At 36.8% G+C, this 22,812-nt stretch overlaps 1 protein-coding gene across 1 annotated transcript; it reads left to right on the top strand.

The window, feature by feature from the left end:
* The first annotated feature begins 4,141 nt into the window (after positions 1-4,141).
* LOC126822378 (NAD-dependent protein deacetylase sirtuin-2) lies at positions 4,142-19,864 on the top strand. Its single transcript, XM_050551257.2, has 16 exons — positions 4,142-4,262; positions 5,221-5,343; positions 6,492-6,588; positions 8,915-9,076; positions 9,903-9,988; positions 11,357-11,413; positions 12,148-12,216; positions 12,935-13,058; positions 13,740-13,805; positions 14,625-14,680; positions 15,297-15,373; positions 15,722-15,779; positions 16,359-16,423; positions 16,924-16,990; positions 17,591-17,713; positions 18,507-19,864. Exons 2-16 carry the CDS (start codon positions 5,272-5,274, stop codon positions 18,648-18,650), a joined length of 1,323 nt encoding a protein of 440 aa, XP_050407214.1. The 5' UTR covers positions 4,142-4,262; positions 5,221-5,271; the 3' UTR covers positions 18,651-19,864.
* Positions 19,865-22,812: the final 2,948 nt, after the last annotated feature.

Below are 22,812 nucleotides of genomic sequence, written 5' to 3'. Positions count from 1 at the left end.
TCTGGTTTTATCCAGACATCGTATAATTGGGAGTAGGGAGAGAGAGAAATGGGGTTTAACGTCCACTCGACACAAACTATGTCATTTCGGGACTAACACATGGTTCAATTTTATTTCAATAATTCGCTTGCACGTAGGGGTCTTCAGCATTGGGAGGAAACCTGAGGACCCGGTGAAAACCCACGAGGTTGGATAGGCGTCCCTACTTCTTGTCACGTACAACCGGAGATTCGAAACCACGCCAGTTGACTCAATGAGTCAAATGTCGTGGTTCGATTCCAAAAACCTCGTGGGTTTTCTCCAGGTCCTCTAACGCAAGCGAAGTATTGCAATAAAACTGAACCATATGTTACTCCCGAAATGACCAAGTTGCCGTGCGAACGTTAAACCCCGACTGGGCTAATGAAGACGGATATGAGTGTGATATGAGTGAAATTTAGCCCCCTTCTTGTACCACTGAGAAGGGGGACGACGCTGAAGAATCCCGATGAACTTGGCCAACGCAGGGATCGAAAACAGAACCCCCAGCCAAAGTCTTATCCACCAAGCCATCGTGGTTCCCCTAAACGAGGATGTTCGTCTCTCGGAGATAGGGTGGGTATGGCGGAAATCCAGTCTACTTGCCCATCGAGAATTATTCATAAAAGCAAAACTAGCATGTGTTAGAGAAATTGAGTCCAGAGAAAATAAGCAGAAAGAACTTTATAACGTGTTTGGATCTACCTTCAACAAGATCCAGACCTTTCAGGTATGTCATCCAAAAACCTGTTTTTCATACAATTTCGTTCGTTCTTGGGGTTTAACGTCCGGTTCCACGGACGGTGATAACGCAGACAAATTCACTACAACACCGAGCAGAATTTAAAAAATTACCTTGCTAAGATTAAAGTTCTCTTGAATTTCAAAAGTTGTCGGAAAAACAATTAAATAGTTTCATGGTTGGGCTCCAGCCTGCAGGCCGCGTGGATTTTCGAGAATCCCAATGTGGCAAAACCGACGTTAATCTGTGACCGGAAAACCCGTATCTGACGACGCGATTTTTTATGAATTTTCATGAATTTTGCCGGAATATATTGGAACTTTTGACACCCGGGGTCACAAGGAACAAAGGTGAATTTAGAAACTTTACAACTTCGATCATTTTTAGCATGTTTTCATGATCTATAAGAATGGCTGCGCATTCACTTTCAGTGCAAATGACCTCATTTGACCTTTGATCCCAAATATCTCGAAGACGCCTCAAGGGGGGGTGATTGCTACTCGGCATCGTATTCTACGCAAAATTTTACTCTAGAATAGTTTGGTCTGGTTTTTTGCCCATTTGATGGACACCCGCTCACCCCCCCCCCCCCCACTGAGCCTCCAGACTATTATCAGTGTCGCCTGTCCAACCTCGTGGGTTTTCTCCGGGTTCTCCGGTTTCCTCCCACTGCTAAAGACCCCTACGCGCAAGCGAATTATTAAAATAAAATTAAAACCATGTGTTAGTCCCGAAATGACCTAGTTTGTGTCGAGTGGACGTTAAACCCCATTTCTCTCCCTCTCTCTCTCTCTCTATTATCAGTGATTGTAGCGGCCTAGCAAATATTCACTGCTGATCAGTGTGGGCTTGTCTATCAGGAAAACGTGTTTGCTGCAGATAAATTTTCAAACATTTATCGAGCTCGTAAGCCTATGCATCACGGGACCATTTTTATGTATAGATTTATCTGCTATTTCTAGATTTATCTTGATAAAAGGACACTCAGTGAAACGTGAAACACCCTTCATAATGGGCTTCTAATTTAATAATAACGTCATGCTCCAAACGTATAATATAATGAATTGATTTATCGTTGATGTTATACATACGTATACACTTTCATTCATCGTCTTCTTTATATTATATATTACTATTGGCATACTTATTCAACAAGTTCGTTACTCAAATATCTATTTTATTTTTAAACCTTGGGGCATAAACGGTCTGACAATTAATTTTATTTGCGCAAACCAGTGAGGTGTAAAATAAAAATAGAAGATGTTAATACAACCGTCTTAATCCAATATCCCGCTATCACGATTCGCGCCAGGAAAACGTGTCTGCGACCGTCAAATTTTCAAAATTATCTTTAAGGGAGGGGGGGGGGGGTCCTACACGCTAAGCTCAGCTCCTTCGCCTCGCGCAGCCAATGAAACGGTTTATTACGACGAGTTTTTGGCGTGAATTGCACGGAACTGTGGTTATCCCAGTAGAAACATCAACGCTGATTGGTTAATCAATGTCTGACGTCATAACGTTAAAAACCGCTCGTATGACACCTGACGCGACCTTCCACTACAACTGGTCAGATCTTCGCGTAGTAGGCCATCGAAAGTATAAAAAAAGAAACGAAATATAGATTTGTATTTTAAACAGAATGGTCAGTTATTTAGAGATATTAGAGAATGTTCAGCGGGATGTATCTTTTAGTTCAGTCCAGTTGTATAAAATTCTTTTGATCTGTAATAAAACTGTTACCGGATTCACAAAAGTTTCGGATATGGGGCATAACGGAATGTTGATTTTCGATAAGATCAAAGGGTCTGCAATTGGGTCACGTGTCATGGTGCCATGGGGTAGGGTCAACTGTCCAATCTCGTGTGATTTCTCCGGTTTCCTCCCACTGCTAACGAACTCTATGCGCATGTGAATTACTGAAATAAAACTGAACCATATTTTAATCCCAAAATGACCTAGTTTGTGTTGAGTGGATGTTAAAGCCCATCTCCTTCTTGAAGAAGAAACAGTTATATTTATGTTACCAAGAAAAGATCATTAAGCTTAACTCGGTGATGTCATCATGTCTTATGACATCACTGATGTTTCAGTTTGTTTCCCACGTTACGGTAGTTTGAAAATGTAGGCCGAATGCTTTTTTATCGAAAGAGTGGACATCGATTAAGCTTTTTCAATGGCAGTTTGGTCATTTTAAAGTGCATTCGGGTCTGGCTAAAAATTTCCTTGATAATTTTGTTTGGGTAAAACAATAATATTTTCTGGATTATCAGAAAGTTAGGGCTAGTCCGGTTGCCAACGTGGAAATATAGGCTAGTCCACCCAATGTTTTTGGTGGATTATATATCTTCAATATGCCACCCTGGCTAACTTGGGGAAATTTAAATATTCAAGATGGCCGCCATGAGGCATTTTCTGGTTATTTAGTGGGGTAAATTATTTAACAGATTCTTCGGACATTGGTTTGTAGATGGTTTCTATAAGACATCGACCCGCTGAATCCAGTGAGCTTGGGTATTCCTCCAAAAAGTGACGGCTAATTCCGCTAGGGGGCCAAATTCAAAATGGAGGCTGATCTTGGCGGGAAACTTATAAAGTTCCATAAAAAGTTGTTTGACGGTGTGTAATATACTGAAATATAGGTTTTCGGTGGATTATATTTCCAGGTTTGTCGACCTGCTGCCGGACTAAGATGGTTTTAAACTGTTAATCTAGTACTCAATGAATACAGATTTATATAGCCTAGGCTACAGCTAGTGTCGTGAGTTTAAAGTTGTAGGCCCACACACTGAATGCAGATTGATACATTAACTAAACTGAGGTGATTTTAAACTGTTATCAGGCGCGGATTTGGTGGGGGGGGGGGCATGAGATCAAGTAACCCCCCCCCCCCCCCCCCACACACACACACACACACCCGTGAGACAATGTCTATAAGGTTGACAAAAATCAATAACAATCATATTATGACATGAACTTTATGTCAACTTGAATAAAACTGCTACCGGGGATCTCAGACATAGCCAGTATTTTGTTGACATTCATTGTGGGGTGGGATTGTGAATGGCGCCCTAGATTTGACGCTGCATGCCTCTGGCTCTATCAGGAACAAGCTGGTTCTCTGGTTTCTTCCCACTGATAATGCAAATTATATGTTAGTCCCAAAATGACCTAGTTTGTGTTGAGTGGAGCTTAAACCCCATTTATCACTCTAACTTTCTTGCTTGGTACAGGTAAAATATGGGTAGTATATATAGTGGTACACTCACTGATAAGCCGAGGGTCTATACAGATCGATTATCTATCACTAACAATATAATACCGGTATAATTATAAGGTAGGCTATGATATATATAGACACAGCTATTTATAGAACATACTTCATTCAACATGGCTACCCATGACATGTATTTGTTTTGGTTTGTTTATAAGATAAAAAAAACTTCAGTAAACAGGTTCTAGGCCCTATATGGTACTGAAAAACGTAGCTTCAATTAAGAGTATGGTAATTGTTTTTGATGGAACTGTCATGTGTATTAATGAGTTCAATTAGGCCTACTATTAAATGTCATTAATTTGTACTGTTTATTATTTCCAACTAGTTCATTTCTGGACTAACATATGGTTCGATTTTATTTCAATAATTCGCTTGCGCGTAGGGGTCTTTAGCAGAGGGAGGAAACTGGAGAACTCGGAGAAAACCCTTTAGATTGGACAATCGACCCTACTCCTTGTCATGTACAACTGGGGAATCAAAACCACGCCTGTTTACTCAATGACAGACTTTATGATACAGTATGTACGTGCTAACCATTCGGCTATCCAACCCCCCTTTAATGAAAAAACAATTATTTAAGTGATAGGCTATCAAGTAAAATGAAAAGTGACAACTATTGGAACTTCCTAGATGTTGTTGTTCTTCGTGTTTAATGTCCGCTTCCACCGAAGGTGATATCGCAGACTAGTCTTATTTTTCATTTTTATTATCTTAGCGCACGCGCAGAGGTCTTTCCTGTGGGAGGAAACCAGAGTACCCGGAGTAAACTCACGAGGTTGAGAAGGTGCCCCTATCTTCAAGCAACATACGCACACACCTACCAATACTATATATCTAGACTAAGTGATACCAGGTGTTCTAGAAAGAGTGGGCATACTCTACCAATACTATATATCTAGACTAAGTGATACCAGGTGTTCTAGAAAGAGTGGGCATACTCTACCTCATGTACAACATCTATCAATAATATATATATATATATATATATATATATATATATATATATATATATATATATATATATATAGACTAGGTGGTATCAGATGTTCTAGATAGAGTAAGCATACCCTGACTCATGTACAACACCTATCAATACTATATATCTAGACTAGGTGGTATCAGGTGTTTTAGAAAGTGTAAGCATACCCTGTCACGTGTACAACACCTATCAATACTATTTATCTAGACCAAGTGGTATCAAGTGGTCTGCAAAGAGTAAGCCTACCCTTCCGTGTGAATGTGTGACATTACTATGGCAGAATCAACAGATGAGATAAAAATCATGAAGAAGGTTACATTTTGTGAATCAGTAAGTGAATTTCGGTTTATCCATTTTATCTATTTCTGATTTACTTAAACTTTGGCATAAAAAACAACAACAGTAGGCCTATCAGTAGATATGAAATGAAATGGGGCTTATAACGTCCAACTTTTCCGCTCCGATCTGGAATACGCTATGCAGACAGTTTGATTGAAATACAGATCTATATTCCTTTGCGTTTTTTTTTATACTTTTGATGGCATACACTACATGAAGATCTGACCAGTTGTAGTGGAAGGTTGTGTCAGAGGTCATACAAGCGGCTTTTGACCTATGATGTCAGACATTTAATTAACCAATCAGCGTTGATGTTTCTTGTGGGATACCCACAGATCCGTGCACAACACGCCAAGAACTTGTCGTAACAGACAGTTTCATTGGCTAATCCATCACATCAACTAGAATGCAGGTTATATAACAACTCTTCCGGATCCTAGTGTAGTAAAGACAAGTAAAATGAAATTTGAACTATAAAAAACCGAAACAAAGTAGGACCTGTGTTTTAATCATATTGGCTATGTAGGCAATTTTGCCCGGACAGCGGCTCTACGGTCTACTCTTATTTTGAATATCAACAATCAAGGGATCTTTTACGTGCACACCAACATCCAAATGGGACTAGACACTGCACCAGTAGACATAAAAGATTTATAAATATTCTCCATGGCTGTAAGTTAATGCTGCAGAATATATAACATTTATTGGTATTGTTGATTTAGTTCAAATTCAATATTTAGTATTAAAATTAACGATCGTAATAATATATTTATACTATTCAGTAGTTTAGCTACCATGTGACTCTACTCAAAAGCTTATGATATATTATCACCAAAATTAAATGCAATACTGTTCCCTTTTATGTTCATTTATAGTTGTCAATAATGCTTTAGATATGTTTAAAATAGTCCATATTTGTCAATAATGTACCTTTAATATACCTTTAATGATTGCAGGTAAAAGATACCTTTAATGATTGCAGGTAAAAGATACCTTTAATTGTTGCAGGTAAAAGATACCTTTAATCGTTGCAGGTAAAAGATACCTTTAATGATTGCAGGTAAAAGATACCTTTAATGATTGCAGGTATAAGATACCTTTAAATGATTGCAGGTAAAAGATACCTTTAATTGTTGCAGGTAAAAGATAATTCTGATAAATGTTGTAATACTTATAAACCTCGAGATAAACCTTCACCTAAAGATAATCCAACTACTGAACAGAAAGATAAAAAAAGTAAGACAACTTTTCTCAAAATTAGACACATAAAATGCAGTATATGCTGATGTTAATCTTCTTTGATTGGTATTTAGTAATAACACATTAACACAGGGTATAATTTTATGGATACACAATTACTGAGTTTAATGTCCACTTGACACAAACTAGGTCATTTGGTTAAATTTTATTTCAAAAATTCGTAAGCGTGTAGCAGTGTTTTTTCAGTGGGAGGAAACTGGTGGACCTGGAGAAAACCCACGAGGTTGAACAGGTGACCCAAGTCCTTGTCATGTACAAGCGGGGAATCGAAAAAACGCCACTTGACTTAATGACAGATCTTACATTCAAATGCACAAGCTATTTGCTTTCACAGAACTGAGGAGTCAGAATGTAATGGAGTTTAACATCCTACGTTTTTTCACCAACTGGGCTAATGGAGACGGGAAGATGCCATGCAGTGTGCTATGCAGGGGCGGATCTAGGAATTTTGAAAAGCGGGGGCGCTGCAAAATGAAGGCATTGACCGCGGAGATTGGGGGGCATGCCGCTGGGGGGGGGGGGGTCCCAAAGAAAATTATCCGTCATTTCCTTGCATCTGTAGCCATTCCAAGAGCTATTTCCCAGACTGGTGTGTTTGAGTCGATGGTTTGAGTCATTTGGGATTCCTACAACGGGTTGGGAACTGACATATTTGAGTCTGAGAAAAGGCACTTTCAGCAGTAAAAAAGGGCACTGTCGAAAATTAGGGGGGGCGCGCACCCCTCGCGCCCCCCATTGAATCCGCCTCTGCTATGAGTGACATTTTGCCTGAATACTGACATTTATACCTTCTCTTCTTTAAATTCAAGGCTTGGGTGGCCGAATGGTTAACGTGAGCGTATTGCTTCATTAGGTCTGTCATGGAGTCAAGTGGTGTGTTTATTTATTTCCCGCTTGCACGTGACAAGAAACAGGATCGCCTGTCCGACCTCGTGGATTTTCTCCGGGTTTCCGGTTTCCTCCCACTGCTAATTAATGAAATAAAATTGAAACCTATGACCAAGTTTGTCTCGAGTGGATGTTAAACCCCATCACTCTCTCTCTCTCTTTCTTTCTTCTTTGAATTCTAACTACCAAATTATGTTCTTTAAGGGTCAGGTCAATATGTACACAAGATCTCAGTTTTTTGTCCCTTGCGAACTACTAGGCACTTTTCCTTTCCGGGCCAGCTCCATCGACATGGGGAAACCAGGCTTGATAATCCTAAGGAAATTTTTCAACCAACACCAGAATTAAACCTGGGACTCCCTAGTTATTGAACCAATTAATACAACCATGGCTCATTTCCGAACATACAAATGTAAAAACGAAATGAAATGGGGTTTAATGTCCTACTGTTCTGTTCCTGACTGGGCTAATGAAGACGGGCATCTGCTATACAGTGTGCTATGTGGGTAATTTTGCCCGGGCAGCGGCACTATGGCCGACTTTTACGTGCATGCCGATGTGTACACAGGACCTCGTTTTTTCGTCCTATCCGAACGACTAGACTGCTGTCCTTGTCAGGCCCTCCGTCCTTCACCACTAATAATCTTCATATATATATTTAAGGAAGTGGAGCACATTCTTAACTTTTATTTGAGTTAGATATTGAAAAACACATGATTATTTAATGTCAATTATTAGTTGCATTTGCTCAAAAAAATAAATTAAAAAGTATATTGAGTTATCCCCCTTTAGTCTTCAAAATGTTGAGTTATCCCCCTTTAGTCTTCAAAATTGATTCTGAAATATTGTTATTTTTTTATAGTAGATAATAACAGGATACAAGTTTATCAGAGATTAGCTCTTGGCTTTGATTTAAGTTATCCAGAAAGTTTATATTGAGTTATTCCCCTTTAGTCTTCAAATAAGATATTTGTTGGGTCAATGGTAAATTGGACCCAAGTTGAGTTCAGCATGGTCGCTGCATATTAATGAGTATATTGGATAATACCAAACCTAACCCTAACCCATTTTAGAAGTGTAAAAGGTAAATTAGAGCCAAGTTGAGTGTTCTAAAAAGGGTTAGGGTTGGTATTCCCCAAGTAGACTGATTAATAGTTTAGGAGTGACTTCCCAAACTTCTCACTTTAGAATGCTATTGCATTTCAAATGATTTTGAATTTATCCTGATATTATATGTATATGTATGTCTTTGTAGCTTAGGAGGGACTTATGGAAGATTAGTTTTTTTGCAAACTAAATAAGTTGGCTCATTAAATAAAGTTTTTATTATTATTATTATATACGTTGGCCATATTGGATTCAACTTCGGTCCAATTTACCATTGACCATATTTGTTGGTAATATTTTATTTCAGATCATGAATGGATACAGGGTTATTTACGATTGGCGTTTGGTTTGAGTGATCCGGAAAGTTTAAGAGTTTTAGATGAAGTGAGTGTTGAAGGTGTGGCGAAATATATTAAAGATAATAAATGTAAAAACATCATCACAATGGCTGGTGCTGGTATCTCTACATGTAAGTTGGTTTGTAATTCTTACCGAGGATTGGATTATTTGGAACCAGCACTCTAGATCAAGAGAAAGAGAGAGAGAGAGAGAGAGAGAGAGAGAGAGAGAGAGAGAGAGAGAGAGAGGGAGGGAGGGAGGGTGGGGGCAGGGGGGAGGGAGAGAGAGAGTGAGAAGAGGGAGGGAGAGAGAGAGAGAGTTTAACCTTCGCTTGTGCGTAGGGGTCTTTAGCAGTGGGAATAAACCAGAGGACCTGGAGAAAACCCACGGGGTTGGACAGGCGACCCTACTCCTTGTCACATACAACCGTGGAATTGAAACCACGCCAGTTGACTCAATGACAGACTTTATGATACAGCGTGCACGTGTTAACCATTTGGCCATCTGGTGGGGTTTCAAGCTTGTTGCAATAAGGGGGGTTGGATGGCGTGACTTCGATTCCTCGGTTGTATGTGACAAGGAGTAGGGTCGTCTGTCCAGCCTTGTGGGCTTTCTCTGGGTCCTCAGGCTTCCTTCCTCCCACTGCTAAGGACCCCTACGCACAAGCGAATTATTGAAATAAAATTAAAACCACGTGTTAGACCTGAAATGACCTAGTTTGTATCAAGTGGAGGTTAAACCCTATTTCTCACTCTATTGTGTATGCAACAAGTAGTAGGGTCGTCTGACAAATATCGTTGGTTTTTCTCGTGGTCCTCTGCTTTTTTCACACTGCTAAAGACCCCTTCGCAAAAGCGAATTACTGAAATAAAATTGTACCATGTTAGTCCTGAAATGATCTAGTTTGTGTTGGGTGGATGTAGTGATATATTATGTGATTATGTTTATTTGTATAGCTGCTGGGTTACCAGATTATAGAAGTCAAGATGGTGGTTTATATGATAATGAAAAAGAACAACATTATACAATAGAACATTTTAATGTAAGCAACATAATGGAATATTTATTTGAAAGAAAATATAATTAACTGGTTAATTACAAATCAAACTTGAAGTGTGATCATTTGGCTATTTGTATCTTCGACGGACCGGAAGTAAGACGAAATGAGGTCAATGACATCATGTTGGCGAAAGCCCTGATTTTTAATTGGTCGAGGCGTGTTACTAAAACTAAAATTGACCTTCATAGCTGATCGCGAATTAAGAATCTCAGAATGACAGCTGAATACTCTCATTGGTAGGTAACATACTTAGGAAAATACATACTTAGGAAAATTTAATTGATCAAAAGTAAATGAAATGAAATGGGGTTTAACGTCCTACAATTTTGCTCCTACTCGGCTAATGAAGACAGGCGTACACCATACAGTGTGGTATGAGGAAGCCACGGTTGCTAAGTGCATAAGACGCTGGCTCACTAGTCTGGAGGTCGGGTGTTCGATCCTGGAGTTGGCCAAGAAAGTTCATCAGGATTTTCCGACGTGGTTTTCTCTTGTCAGTGGTGCAGGACAGAGGGCCTGACAAGGACAGCTGTTTAGTCGTTCGGATTGGATGAAAAAAATGAGGTCCTGTGTATACGTTGATGTGCACGTAAAAGATCCCTTGACAGTTTTTGTACGATATAAGAGTAGGCTTTAGTGCCACTGCCCGGGCAAACTTTCCCTCATAGTACACTGTATGGCATATATGCCCTTCTTCGTTAGGATGTTAAACCCTATTTCATTTTATTTCTTTTAACGTCCTACTGTTCTACTGTGGGCTAATGAAGATATGCACGCCAATGCATAGATGGGTGCTTTAGTGGTTTAACTCGTGCGCGTGAAATCACAAGGTCTGTCATTCAATCAAGTGGCGTGGTTTCGAATCCCCACTTAAATGTGACAAGAATAGGATCGTCTGTCCAATCTGGTGGGTTTTCTTCAGGTCCACTGGTTTCCTCCCACTGCTAATTAAAGACCCCTACAGACACAAGCGAATTATTGAAATAAAATCAAACCCATATGCTAGTCCCGAAATTACCTAGTTTGTGTCAAGTGGACATTAACCCCATTTCTCTTTCTCTCATTTTCGTCCGTTCTGAATGATTAGACAGGGGAACCCTCTTGAAAAACCTCAAGGTACCTTTTCAGCCAATACCAATCATCGAACCTCCTGGGTAATGAGCAGGCACCTTTATCACTGAGCCACCATTGCTCCCTTATTTGAAACAAGGGTAAATCATGACTGAGGAGATTTACATCAGTTATTATGGAATAATGATTTTTCAACCATGGATCAGGTTATAGGCTAAAATACCAAATAATTAATGAAAATATTGCATGAAAAATCAAAATCTTTCAATTTAATTTCAGGATAATCCAGACATTTTCTACAAATGGCTGAAAAAATTGTTTCCAGAAAATCTAAAGGTAGCCTATATGTTTTTTTATAAAGATTAATTTGTAATGATATGTACATAACTTAGATTCTGGGTGGTTGGGTGGCTGAGTGGTAATAAAGCATTGAAATATGGTTCCATCCATTGCTTGTGGATATTATCTTTAATGGCCAAAGTTAGCATGCAACTGCCTTGAAATTTTGGCATTGATTTTTGATAGTAACTATCAGATTTACTTCCCTTGATGCTCAAAAGATTTAAACATACATTATACAAGAGCTAAATCTGCCTATTGCTGATCTTTTTTTAAGGCCTGAAATGTTATCTAAATTATTAATTAGACATTAATTAACTTATCCAGACCATAATCAACTCTCAATGTCATCGCTAGCTTACAATATTTACTGGATTAGAACCCGTCTGCTGCTTCTGAATCATAAAATAGATAATCAAGACTTTGTTTTTTATCGTACCGACTTTAGTAATGATGAACGAGGCTAGGCCCAAAATTGAATCGCTAAATTCTCGGTTCAGAGTGGATCAATTTTACTGAAATCTCCCATAATGTATCTTTAAGTTTTATTTTCTAAATAAGGTTATGTATATCTATTATATTCTACACCATAATGACTGTTTCTAAATAAGGTTATATCTATTATATTCTACACCATAATGACTGTTTCTAAATAAGTTTATGTGTTTTATATTCTACACCATAATGACTGTTTCTAAATAAGTTTATGTGTTTTTATATATATATTTCAGCCTACATTGTGTCATTATTTTATACGTTTATTACATGAGAAGGGATTATTGTTGAGACACTATACACAAGTAGGTCTTCTACATATACTCAATTAGTAGGGAGCCCCGGTGGCTAGGTGGACAAGATGCTGGCTCGCTAGCTTGGAGGTCACATGTTCAATCCACTCATGGCAGAGAAAGTTTATCAGGAATTTCCGACATGGTTTCCCCCGTGTCAGTGGTGCAGGACGGAGGGCCTGATAAGGACAGCTGTCAAGTTGTTCAGATGATACAAAAAACTGAGGTCCCGTATATACATTGGCATGCACGTAAAAGATCCCTTGACAGTTGGAATTCGACATATGGGCCATAGTGTCGCTGCCTGGGCAAAATTTCCCTCATAGCACACTTGTATGGCATATGCCTGTCTTCATTAGCCCAGTTTGGAGCAAAACAGTAGGACGTTAAACCCCATTTTATTTCATAGTACAGATTGGTTTATAATTATATCTGATGGTAACTTTCTATTGTAGAATAAATAAGTTTATAATTATATCTAATGGTAACTAGATTAATTTATATCTGATGGTAACTTTCTATTGTAGAACAGATTATATTTATATCTGATGGTAATTTTCTATTGTAGAACAGATTATATTTATATCTGATGGTAACTTTCTATTGTAGAACAGAATATTTATATCTGATGGTAACTTTCTATTGTAGAACAGATTATATTTATATTTGATGGTAACTTTCTATTGTAGAACAGATTATATTTATATCTGATGGTAATTTTCTATTGTAGAATATAGATTCATTAGATAAACTTGCTGGATTACCCATGGAACAATTAGCTGAATTTTATGGATCTATAACAACATCGTATTGTATCGAATGTAATCAGGTTTATTCTCAAGATTGGTTAAAAGGTTTATTTTATACAATTTACATCTTATTACACTATGTAGATATTTCATCTATGAAGTTTTTACAGTGTTATGTGTGAAATAGACAGGATTTATTTTTTTCGTTTTTTTTTTTTATTAAAATAGGTGGCCGAATGATTAATGCATGCGCGTTGGTTGCATCATAAGGTCTGTCATTGAGTCAATTGGTGTGGATTTGATTCCCCGCTTGTACGTGATAAGGAGTAGGGTCCAACCTTTTCTCCAGGTCCTCCGGTTTCTGCCCACTGCGAAAGACACCTACGAATTATTGAAATAAAATTGAACCATATGTTTGTCCCAAAATTATCTAGATTGTGTTGAGTGGACGTTAAACTCCATTTCTCTCTCTCACCCTTGTCCGTGGTGCAGGATGGAGGGCTTGGTAATGAACAAGAATCAGTGGATGGAATGAAAGACTATACTATTGGTAGGACCTTATTAAAGATACCCTGACAATTTGAAACCAAAATAAGAGCCGGTCTTGGTAAAATTTCCCTTATTATAGCACACTGCATGGCATATGACCTCTCCCTGTTTTCATTAGCCGTAAAACATTAAACCCTATTTCATTTTATCCCGTGGAAATTGTATCTGCAATTATTAAATAGAAGGGATTTCTAAGGGATTTGTGCCTGAAACAATGTTGTTTTTTTTCTGTTGTAGAAAAAATACTGACTGGTGTGGAACCTGAATGTCTGGAAGAAAATTGTAAAGGAATTGTTAAACCAGGCAAGATTGATAGATTTAATTTATCATAATCCACAGTCAGATAACATTTTCTTTAATAAAATCATTTGGCAAAAATAGAAAAGATACAGCTAAGGCCAGAACAATTTGATTTTTTTTTTCTTTGTGTACATCTATCAAAATTTTACTTATTTCTTGGGGGATGTGACTTAAGTTGAACTCAAGTCTAAGTCGCAGGACTCATGTTCCCACCTCTGATTCCCCCTTGTGAATGGTGCCTGTCTTCATTAGCCCAGTTGGAGCAGAACAGTAGGACATTAAACCCAATTTCATTTCTAAATATGAAAAGAAAACCGTGATCATGCTAGTTTATTAAACATACATTATGCAAGAGCTAAATCTGCCTATTGCAGGTCTTTCTTTAGGCCTGAAATGTTATATAAGCTATTAATTAGACATTAATTAACTTATCCAGACCATAATCAACTCTCGATACCATCTGATGGGTCCGATTTTCAACTAATGATGATTGATGATTAACCGTAAAAATGGAGGCTATAGTGTTATTGAAATGAGGATTTCTTGGCTCAGAGTGAAGTAATTTGACGGAAATTTTTCAGTATATTCCCTTTACATTATCTGTTTTTTTTTGTTTTTTTTAACTATTATAGCTCTTTATTTAATCTTCTATAATGACCCCTTCTGAAATTTGTCACTGTTGAATTGTGTGTTTAATATGTCTATAGATCTGTTTATTACTACTAATTAATATATTTAATAAAGATTAATTAATATGTTTATAGATCTATTTATTACTACTAATTAATATATTTGATGAGATTAATCTAATGTGTATTCCAGATATTTTATTTCAAGGTGAACAATTTCCTCCATGGCTTGAAGAACTGGCCAGTGAGGTAAGGCTGTTTTTGTATGCTACCGTTACATCAGGTTTTTTTTTGTTTTTTTTTGCAAATTTACATCACTACAAAATGTATCTTTTTTATTGAAGTTAAGGCGGAGATATTTGAAATTGGCTCCGACATCTATTCTGCTGTTGCACTTTTTATTTCTGGAGCATACCTCGAATATCTTGAGAAAATATTATTATAGTATTTGTGCCTATTGTTTATAATATACATATGTAGTATATAGTTTTGATTGTAATATAGAGGGGGTTGTCATTTAGTCAACTGTTGTGGTTTCGATTCCCCGGTTGTACGTGACAAGGAGTAGAGACCTCCGATTTCCTCCCACTGCTAAAGACCCCTAAGCGCAAGCGAATTATTGCAATAAAGTTGAACCATATGTTGGTCCCAAAATGACCTAGTTTGTGTCGAGTGGACGTTAAACACCATTTCTGTCTCTCTGTTTGTAATATGTATTATATTGTTTTGTTTTTATAGTTATATAGTTAATCTATTATCTTAGGTAGAGGGGTTTAATATAGGCTCTGCTTGTTCCCCAATCCGTATTCGGATACAACTCTGAATAAAAATATTGCTTATAAAAAAAAAATCTATTATCTTGCAGGATTTTTGTATTTGTGATTTATTGATTATATTAGGAGCTTCTGTTAAAGACCAACCATTTAGAAATTTATCATCCAAGTAAGTATAACAGTAATCTTAAAGAAACTAAACCTCGAACTGAATATTTTCCATAATATTTGAAATTAAAAACACAAATTAGAATTCAATTTCGGTCAATTTCAACCAATATTAATGTTGTTATCTCTCTGTGAAACTGTAGGATCTAATATCCAGTAATTAAGACACAATGAACATTTTATAATCCCCCCCACCCCTACATTTAAATTTTCATTTTAACGTTGACTTAAGTGTTTAAGGAATCAAATTCTGTATTAACCATTTCATTTTTAAATGATTAATATTAAACTGTTAAGAAATATTTAATGTATTGTATTTGAGTAAATATTTATATTAAATATTTTGTAGAGTATGGGTTAATGTTCCGAGACTCTATATAAACCTGGAACCCCCAGATCCCCCTGGTGTAAGTACAGTACATGTTATCTTTAAATGTTGCTTAGTCTCTAACTCAATATCATCCAAAGTCTTCGATATTAAAAACACGAATTATTTGTCAATTAAAATCAACATTGATGTTGTGATCTTACCAGGAAAAGATGGGCTTCTGATATTCAATATTTTTAAATAGGGTCAATAAACATTTTACCATTGGTATACGAATCGTGTAGCATAATGCATTTCAGCGCCATTTGTAACAAGGGACTTGTTAGATATATTCCACAAGTCATGTCAAACAGTGATGTCATATTCTTATCTGGAGAGCATGCACAATAAAGGCTATCGCTGTAGACTGGAATAACCAGACACTAGAAATTGCCATTCGATTGAGACTTCTGGCGTATTTCGCTGAACATAACTGATTTAGAATTAGAGTAAAAATGGAAACGATTGAATGTAAATCAGTTTATGTACATTCATATTAATATAATATATGCGTTGCGACCCATTTGTGTCAATTTCTAGGTCCAAAATATTAGCGATTTAGCTCCTTTAAATGAATCTCACAAAGAACACAAGACTTTACAATTTTGTATTTATTTAGGCCAATATGATGATGGCTTTAATGTTTGGACATACTTTTGACTTTGATTCAGAGGAGAAATACAGGTCAGTGAATTATATTATATGAAACACTGGGCATTTATATGAGTAATCTCCCTTTAGTCTTCAACTACATGTAGATTGTGTACTATTTCCAATTGCTCTTCTTTAAATTCTAATTGCCAAGGGTTCCTTTATGGGCATGCCAATCCTCGTAAAATCCTCAGGAATCGCATCCTCAGGGATGGAAGTTCTCGGATGAATAATCAGCAACCTTTTTTTCTTTTTTATTTACAGGATTATCAAAATTACCATTAAATGCTCTAATTATTCTGATCATAATATGATTCTCATAAAGGTATGACTGACAAGCCAGTTGATTGATCTCTTGATCAACAAGTGATATTTAACCTGTTGTAATTTACCTGAAAGTAGATTGATTTATGATTCCATAGTTGGCCTATTCAAACATCAAACGGCTGAAGCCAAATATAAGATTGAATCCAGGGCCTGGGTTAGTAAGTAAGCAGAATACTCGTTAATTTTTACCTGTATTTATTTAACAGGGATGTATTTAAACAAGCAACATGTGATGATGGATGTCGAGAATTAGCAGATTTGATAGGATGGGGGGTAAGTTAGGTTTTAAGAAATTTTTTAAATGATTAGATTAAAACTTTTAATCTCATCATTAAAAAAATGACTTAAAACCTCTGAATGTTATTTACAGTTTTCAGAACATAGGCTAAATGTACAAACAAAATCAAAATATAAACAGTAGATAATAGATAATATTCCAGCTTGGATTCAGTCTGTGCGGCAGGGGGGGGGGGGGGGTCTAGTTGTTTAATGCATGCACGTGAAAGTTCTGTCATTGAGTCAACTGGCGTGGTTTCAATTCCACGGTTGTACAAGACAAGGAGTAGGGTTTTCTCCGGGTTCTCCGGTTTCCTCCCACTGCTAAAGTACGCTACATGCAAATGAATTATTGAAATGAAATTGACCCATATGTTAGGCCCGAAAAGATCTAGTTTGTGTTGAGTGGTCGTTAAACCCTTTCTCTCTCTCTCTCTCTCTCTCTCTCCCTCTCTCTTTCTCTGGATTGAATCAGATAAAAAAGATACCCTCAAAATATTTCAAAGAAAATCATATGTGGCCCTGGCTTGTTTATATCTTCTGCAGTGGATGCCAAATATTGACAAATCAATTTTGAAAGTTTTTGTTTTTTTCTAGGAAGAACTTGATGAATTAATCAAACAAAATGGTAGTTGCAGTGATCAAAATGGTGGTTGCAGTGACCCAAAGAAAATTGGAGAAGGTGTTAGTACTCAGAGACAGAATGGAATCAAATCATCAGTAGGGTTTTTTTGGGGCATCTTATAATAACTCGATCTGATTAAAACACAGATCTAAATTTCATTTTGTTTTTTTATACTTACGATGGCCTACACTACATGAAGATCTGATCGGTTGTAGTGGAAGGTCGTGTCAGAGGTCATCGAGCGACTTTGTCCCTATGACGTCGGACATTTGATTAACCAATGCATTGATGTTTGGATGGTCGAATGGTTAACATGTGCGTTTTGCATCATAAGGTCTGTCATTGAGTCAAGCTGTGTGGTTTCGATTCCCTGGTTGTACGTGACGAGTAGGGTCACCTGTTAAACCTCGTGAGTTTTTCCCGGGTCCTCTGGTTTCCTCCCACTGCTAAAGACCCCTATGTACAAGCGAATTACTGAAATAAAAATTGAACTGTGTACGTGTTAGTCCCAAAATGACCTAAGTTGTGTCGAGTGGATGTTAAACCCCATTTCTCTCTCTCTCGCATTCCGATTTCTATTCTGAGTGACTACACAAGTTAAATTAACTATAAATATTCAACAAGTTTCAAACTTCAATCAAGGTACGATTCCTACCCAGTCCTTGTTAAAACCAAACAGTCACCAATAAACGGCTACATGAGAAACCCTTTGCCAAAAGTCGATCAAATTATGAACCCATGTCAATCGTTTCAACTCAGAGGCTTTCCTTGATTTGAGGATGACTTTCATATTTTAAAATCTAAATCTAAATATATATACATCTTTTTTAAAGTTTGATTTGTATACAAATGTCATCTTTTCTCAATAAAAATAATTTATTTTACCAGGAAGAAAGTCAAGAACCTGAGAAAAAAGAAGAAAGTTGCTCAAAACCCAAAAGTTCAGCTAAAAAGACAAATTCTAAATCCACCACAAGAACAAGAGCCTTAACTCCTTCTAAAAAACATTCTGTGAAAAAGCCAAGCAAATGAATACAAGATTTTTTTATGTGCTTAATATTTAAAAATTCATGCTTTGGTTCCTGACTGAAACCCTGTTTGATTCTTATAATAGAGAGAGAGACACACAAGCTCTGTCATTATGGGACTAACATATGGTTCAATTTTATTTCAATAATTATCTTTATCAGTTGGAGGAAACTGCAGAACTCGGAGAAAACCCACGAGGTTGGTTCTGATAATAGACTGATACCTCTCATTTGTGTTTAGACATATTCAGTTTAACCAAGAGAGTGGTTGAGGCCATTTTATTGGCTGAATGAATTCTAATAAATTTAAATGTCAACCAATCGCGTACAGCTGACACTAGTCTAGTTTAACCAAATCTATCATACTATAACATATACTAATGGAAGAACAATTACTGATTTATTTAGGCCACGTTTCATGGAATATTGTCTCAGTGTCATTAAGCAAGTACAGTAACAAATGTTGTTGTTCTTAAGTGTTTAACGTCCGCTTCCACTGAAGGTGATATCGCACTTGTCTTATTTTCATTTTCTTAGCACACGTGCAAGGGTCTTTCCTGTGGGAGGAAATTGGAGTACCCGGAGTAAACCCACAAGGTTTAGAAGGTGCCCCTATCTCCTGCCACATACTCTCACATCAGGGATCGAAACCACAACCACAAGCCAGATGTGACAAATGTGTAGGGCAATTATATATACACACATGCAATAACAACAAAGCAGAATCCATGCATGGCAAGGTACATATAAAGGATTAGTGAGGCCACACTGATGATTGGCATCAAACATACATTATGTAAGACAAGTTTTCTTCTTAGTATAACTGAATTACAGGGAAAAGAATAGTTGAATAAAGTTAAGTAAACAACAAAATCACATCAATCTTATCTATCTTAATATTATTGTTGAGAATGTAATAAAGTATACTTATCTTTGGGTCTTTAGTCAGTTTATACCTTGAATTTTAGAATTTAATAGTCAGCCCATGACCAAACAGATTTCAAGAGAGTAAATTGGTTGGTAATTATAGTTTGTCAACAGGTATGCACGATTGACCTGCTGGCTTCAACAAATTATATAATTTGAGTACAGAATCTGCTATAGTCATTAAAATCTAACTAGCAGGATCACCCAACAGTCAGACTGTCTTAATTTATTTCATTGTCTTATCTTTAGAATAATTTAATATCTATTTTGTTTTTGTTGTGAAGATCTACATTTACTGGCATTTTTTGGGAGGGTGGGGTGGGGAATTTCTAAGAGTGTCAACATGTATTACTATTTCATTCATATTATATGCGCTACATTAAAAATATTATTTTAAGATTTTATTTTATTTTTTTTCGTGGTAAAGCTTATTTTAATTTGTCATTTAGTATCACAGTAAATTAAGGAAAACTACATCACTAAATTCTATAGTAAACTGTAGTATGAATAATAGACATCGCCAAATTATGAAATCTGTAGTATAGAACATTGTTACTACATTATATAGAAAACTGTAGTATTTGTTAAAAATGTTTAAGCATGGTATACATATAAATTTAACAGAAAACTATAGAAGCCTCATCTGTTATATGTTTCTGAACAAAATCTATAAAATAAAATATTTTTCTGTCAAATTTATATGTATGCCATGCATAAACAATTTTAACAAATACTACGTTTTTTTTAACACAGTCTGACTGTTGGGTGATCCTGCTAGTGTTCTAATAGAAAACTATAGGATTACACAATTGACTTGAGACTGTAAGTTAATTCTATAGAAAACTATATTTTTTTCCACTAAATCTATACGATCCACAACTGACTTGAGAATATAAGTTAATTCTATAGTAAACTATATATATAGTTTTTACCACAAAGATTATAGAAAACTATAGGATTACTCGACTGACTCAAAGATACAAGTTAGTTCTATCGAAAACTATAGTTTTTACCCCCAATTCTGTAGCGAGAGAGAGATGGGATTTAACGTCCACTCGACACAAACTAGGTCATTTCGGGACTAACATATGGTTTAATGTTTATTTCAATAATTCGCTTGCGCGTAGGGGTCTTTAGCAGTGGGAAGAAATCGGAGGAGCCGGAGAAAACCCACGAGGTTTGACACGCCAGTTGACTCAATGACAGGCCTTATGATACAGCTCGCACATGCTAACCATTCGGCCACCCTCCCCCCCTCAATTCTGTAGCATCGCCAATGAATCTATAGGTTTATTTTTTTCCAATAGTTCCTTACAGTATTCTATAGATAAGAATCCCACAAACTTCTATAGGAACATATACCTTTTCTATAGAACTTTTTCATAATTTTATTTTATTCTTCAAACTCATAAACCATTTCACTCCCGAATACCACCCTATATAAATTCTTATCGCCTACGAAACCAAAGCAACGCCCCAACATATTTCTTTATTTTATTCCTCTTTTAAACTATCTACAATTAGAGAATGGAATCAACTCGATCTTTCTATCAGAAACTCACCTACTATATCCTATTAAGTCTTAGAAGCTATGTCTGCTGGTTTGTACAGGACAGCACCCAGATGTGGACCTTCTATATAATCATTACAAAATTATTACAAAAACTACAGATACAAAATTCTGCAGCCACATTAGTTTCCAAATCACCAAAACGTTCTAGTATATCTCCAGTACTAAATTCTCTGAATTGGTTACTCATAAGTGAAAGGATAGAATTCAAAATTTTAACAGTTGTGTATCAGTGCCTTCATGAAAATGCTCCTTCGTATTTAAAGGAACTTGTTAATCCCTACCAGTCAATACGACCTCGGCGATCTCAATCTCAACATTATATTACAGTACCAGAATGGAAACTGAAAAAATTTGTTTTTAAATCATTTGAAGTTACAGCGGCTTTGAAGTGGAATGCCCTCCCGTTAGCTTTAAAATCTGCTCAAACATTTTCAATATTTAAATCTAAATTAAAGACATTCCTGTTTTCTAAATATTAAAAATAAACTCTAAAGTAACTTAGAATTGAATTTGTGTGCGCTTTGAGCAGACTTTATTGTTTGGAGTTTAGCGCTATATAGAATCCTATATATAAAGGTTCGCGGTTGATAATCTAGACAAAATGTCATTAATGTTCTAGAATTAAAGCCGACTCGTTCCCAATGTCCAAGCGTCAAAGTTTCTTTTACGAAAGCACAGGTTACCAAACGAAGTGATTTACTCACACATCTTTCAAATACGCTATCCAAAAAAGAAAAAAAACCCAGTAAAATAGTAACACAACGCAGCTTGTTCGAAAAGAAACCTTGGATGTAAATGTGGATAGGATTCGTCAAGCAGTCGAATCTCGACCAAGTCCACAAGCTTCTCCGGACACTTAATAAAGTTCTAGAATGCTGAAAATGTGCGATCCCAATGTTTTACATAAAATTTGTAATTAAATAGAATATTAAAATTATCTCACGATCCTAATGCTTCACGACTACTCTAAAAATAAAAACCCTACAAGTTAACTATATCTTCAGAAAAGAAAGAGAGAGAGAGAAATGGGGTATAACGTCCACTCGACACAAACTAGGTCATTTCGGGAATAACACATGGTTTAATTTTATTTCAATAATTAGCTTGCGCGTAGGGGTCTTTAGCAGTGGGAGGAAACCGGAGGAGCCGGAGAAAACCCACGAGGTTGGACAGGCCAGTTGACTCAATGACAGATCTATCTGTCATGTAGATCTATCACCTTTAGGACTCTAAGTTAGTGAAAGAGAGAGAGAGAGAGAGAAATGGGGTTTAACCTCCACTCGACACAAACTAGGTCATTTCGGGACTAACACATGGTTCAATTTTATTTCAATAATTAGCTTGCGCGTAGGGGTCTTTAGCAGTCGGGAGGACCCGGAGAAAACCCACGAGCTTGGACAGGCGACCCTACTCCTTGTCACGTACAGCCGTGAATCGAAACCCCACCAGTTGACTCAATGACAGACCGTATGATACAGCGCAGTGCGCACGTGCTAACCATTCGGCCATCCAACACCCCTATCTTCAGAAAAGACAAGAGTGGGGAGGGGGGTCCGGAACTGAAAGTGACGGAACGGTGTATATCGACAACGTTCGTTCCCTATTCTAATGCTTCACTACAAATTTTTAAAAAAGTGAAACACGTTAATAAACGCACACAACACTG

This window comes from Patella vulgata, chromosome 5 (genome assembly GCF_932274485.2).
Source record: "Patella vulgata chromosome 5, xgPatVulg1.2, whole genome shotgun sequence".
In the NCBI taxonomy this organism is placed as follows: Eukaryota; Metazoa; Mollusca; class Gastropoda; family Patellidae; genus Patella; species Patella vulgata.
The sequence above is the reverse complement of the archived record's forward strand: the minus strand, read 5'-3'. Positions and strand labels throughout refer to the sequence as shown.

Bases quoted from the DNA above. Each gene is read 5' to 3' on its own strand.
- LOC126822378 (XM_050551257.2), top strand. From the start codon at position 5,272: ATGTGTGACATTACTATGGCAGAATCAACAGATGAGATAAAAATCATG. The intron at 9,989-11,356 runs GTAAGCAACATA...ATTTAATTTCAG, and splicing joins ATACAATAGAACATTTTAAT to GATAATCCAGACATTTTCTA. The intron at 12,217-12,934 runs GTAGGTCTTCTA...TTTCTATTGTAG, and splicing joins TGTTGAGACACTATACACAA to AATATAGATTCATTAGATAA.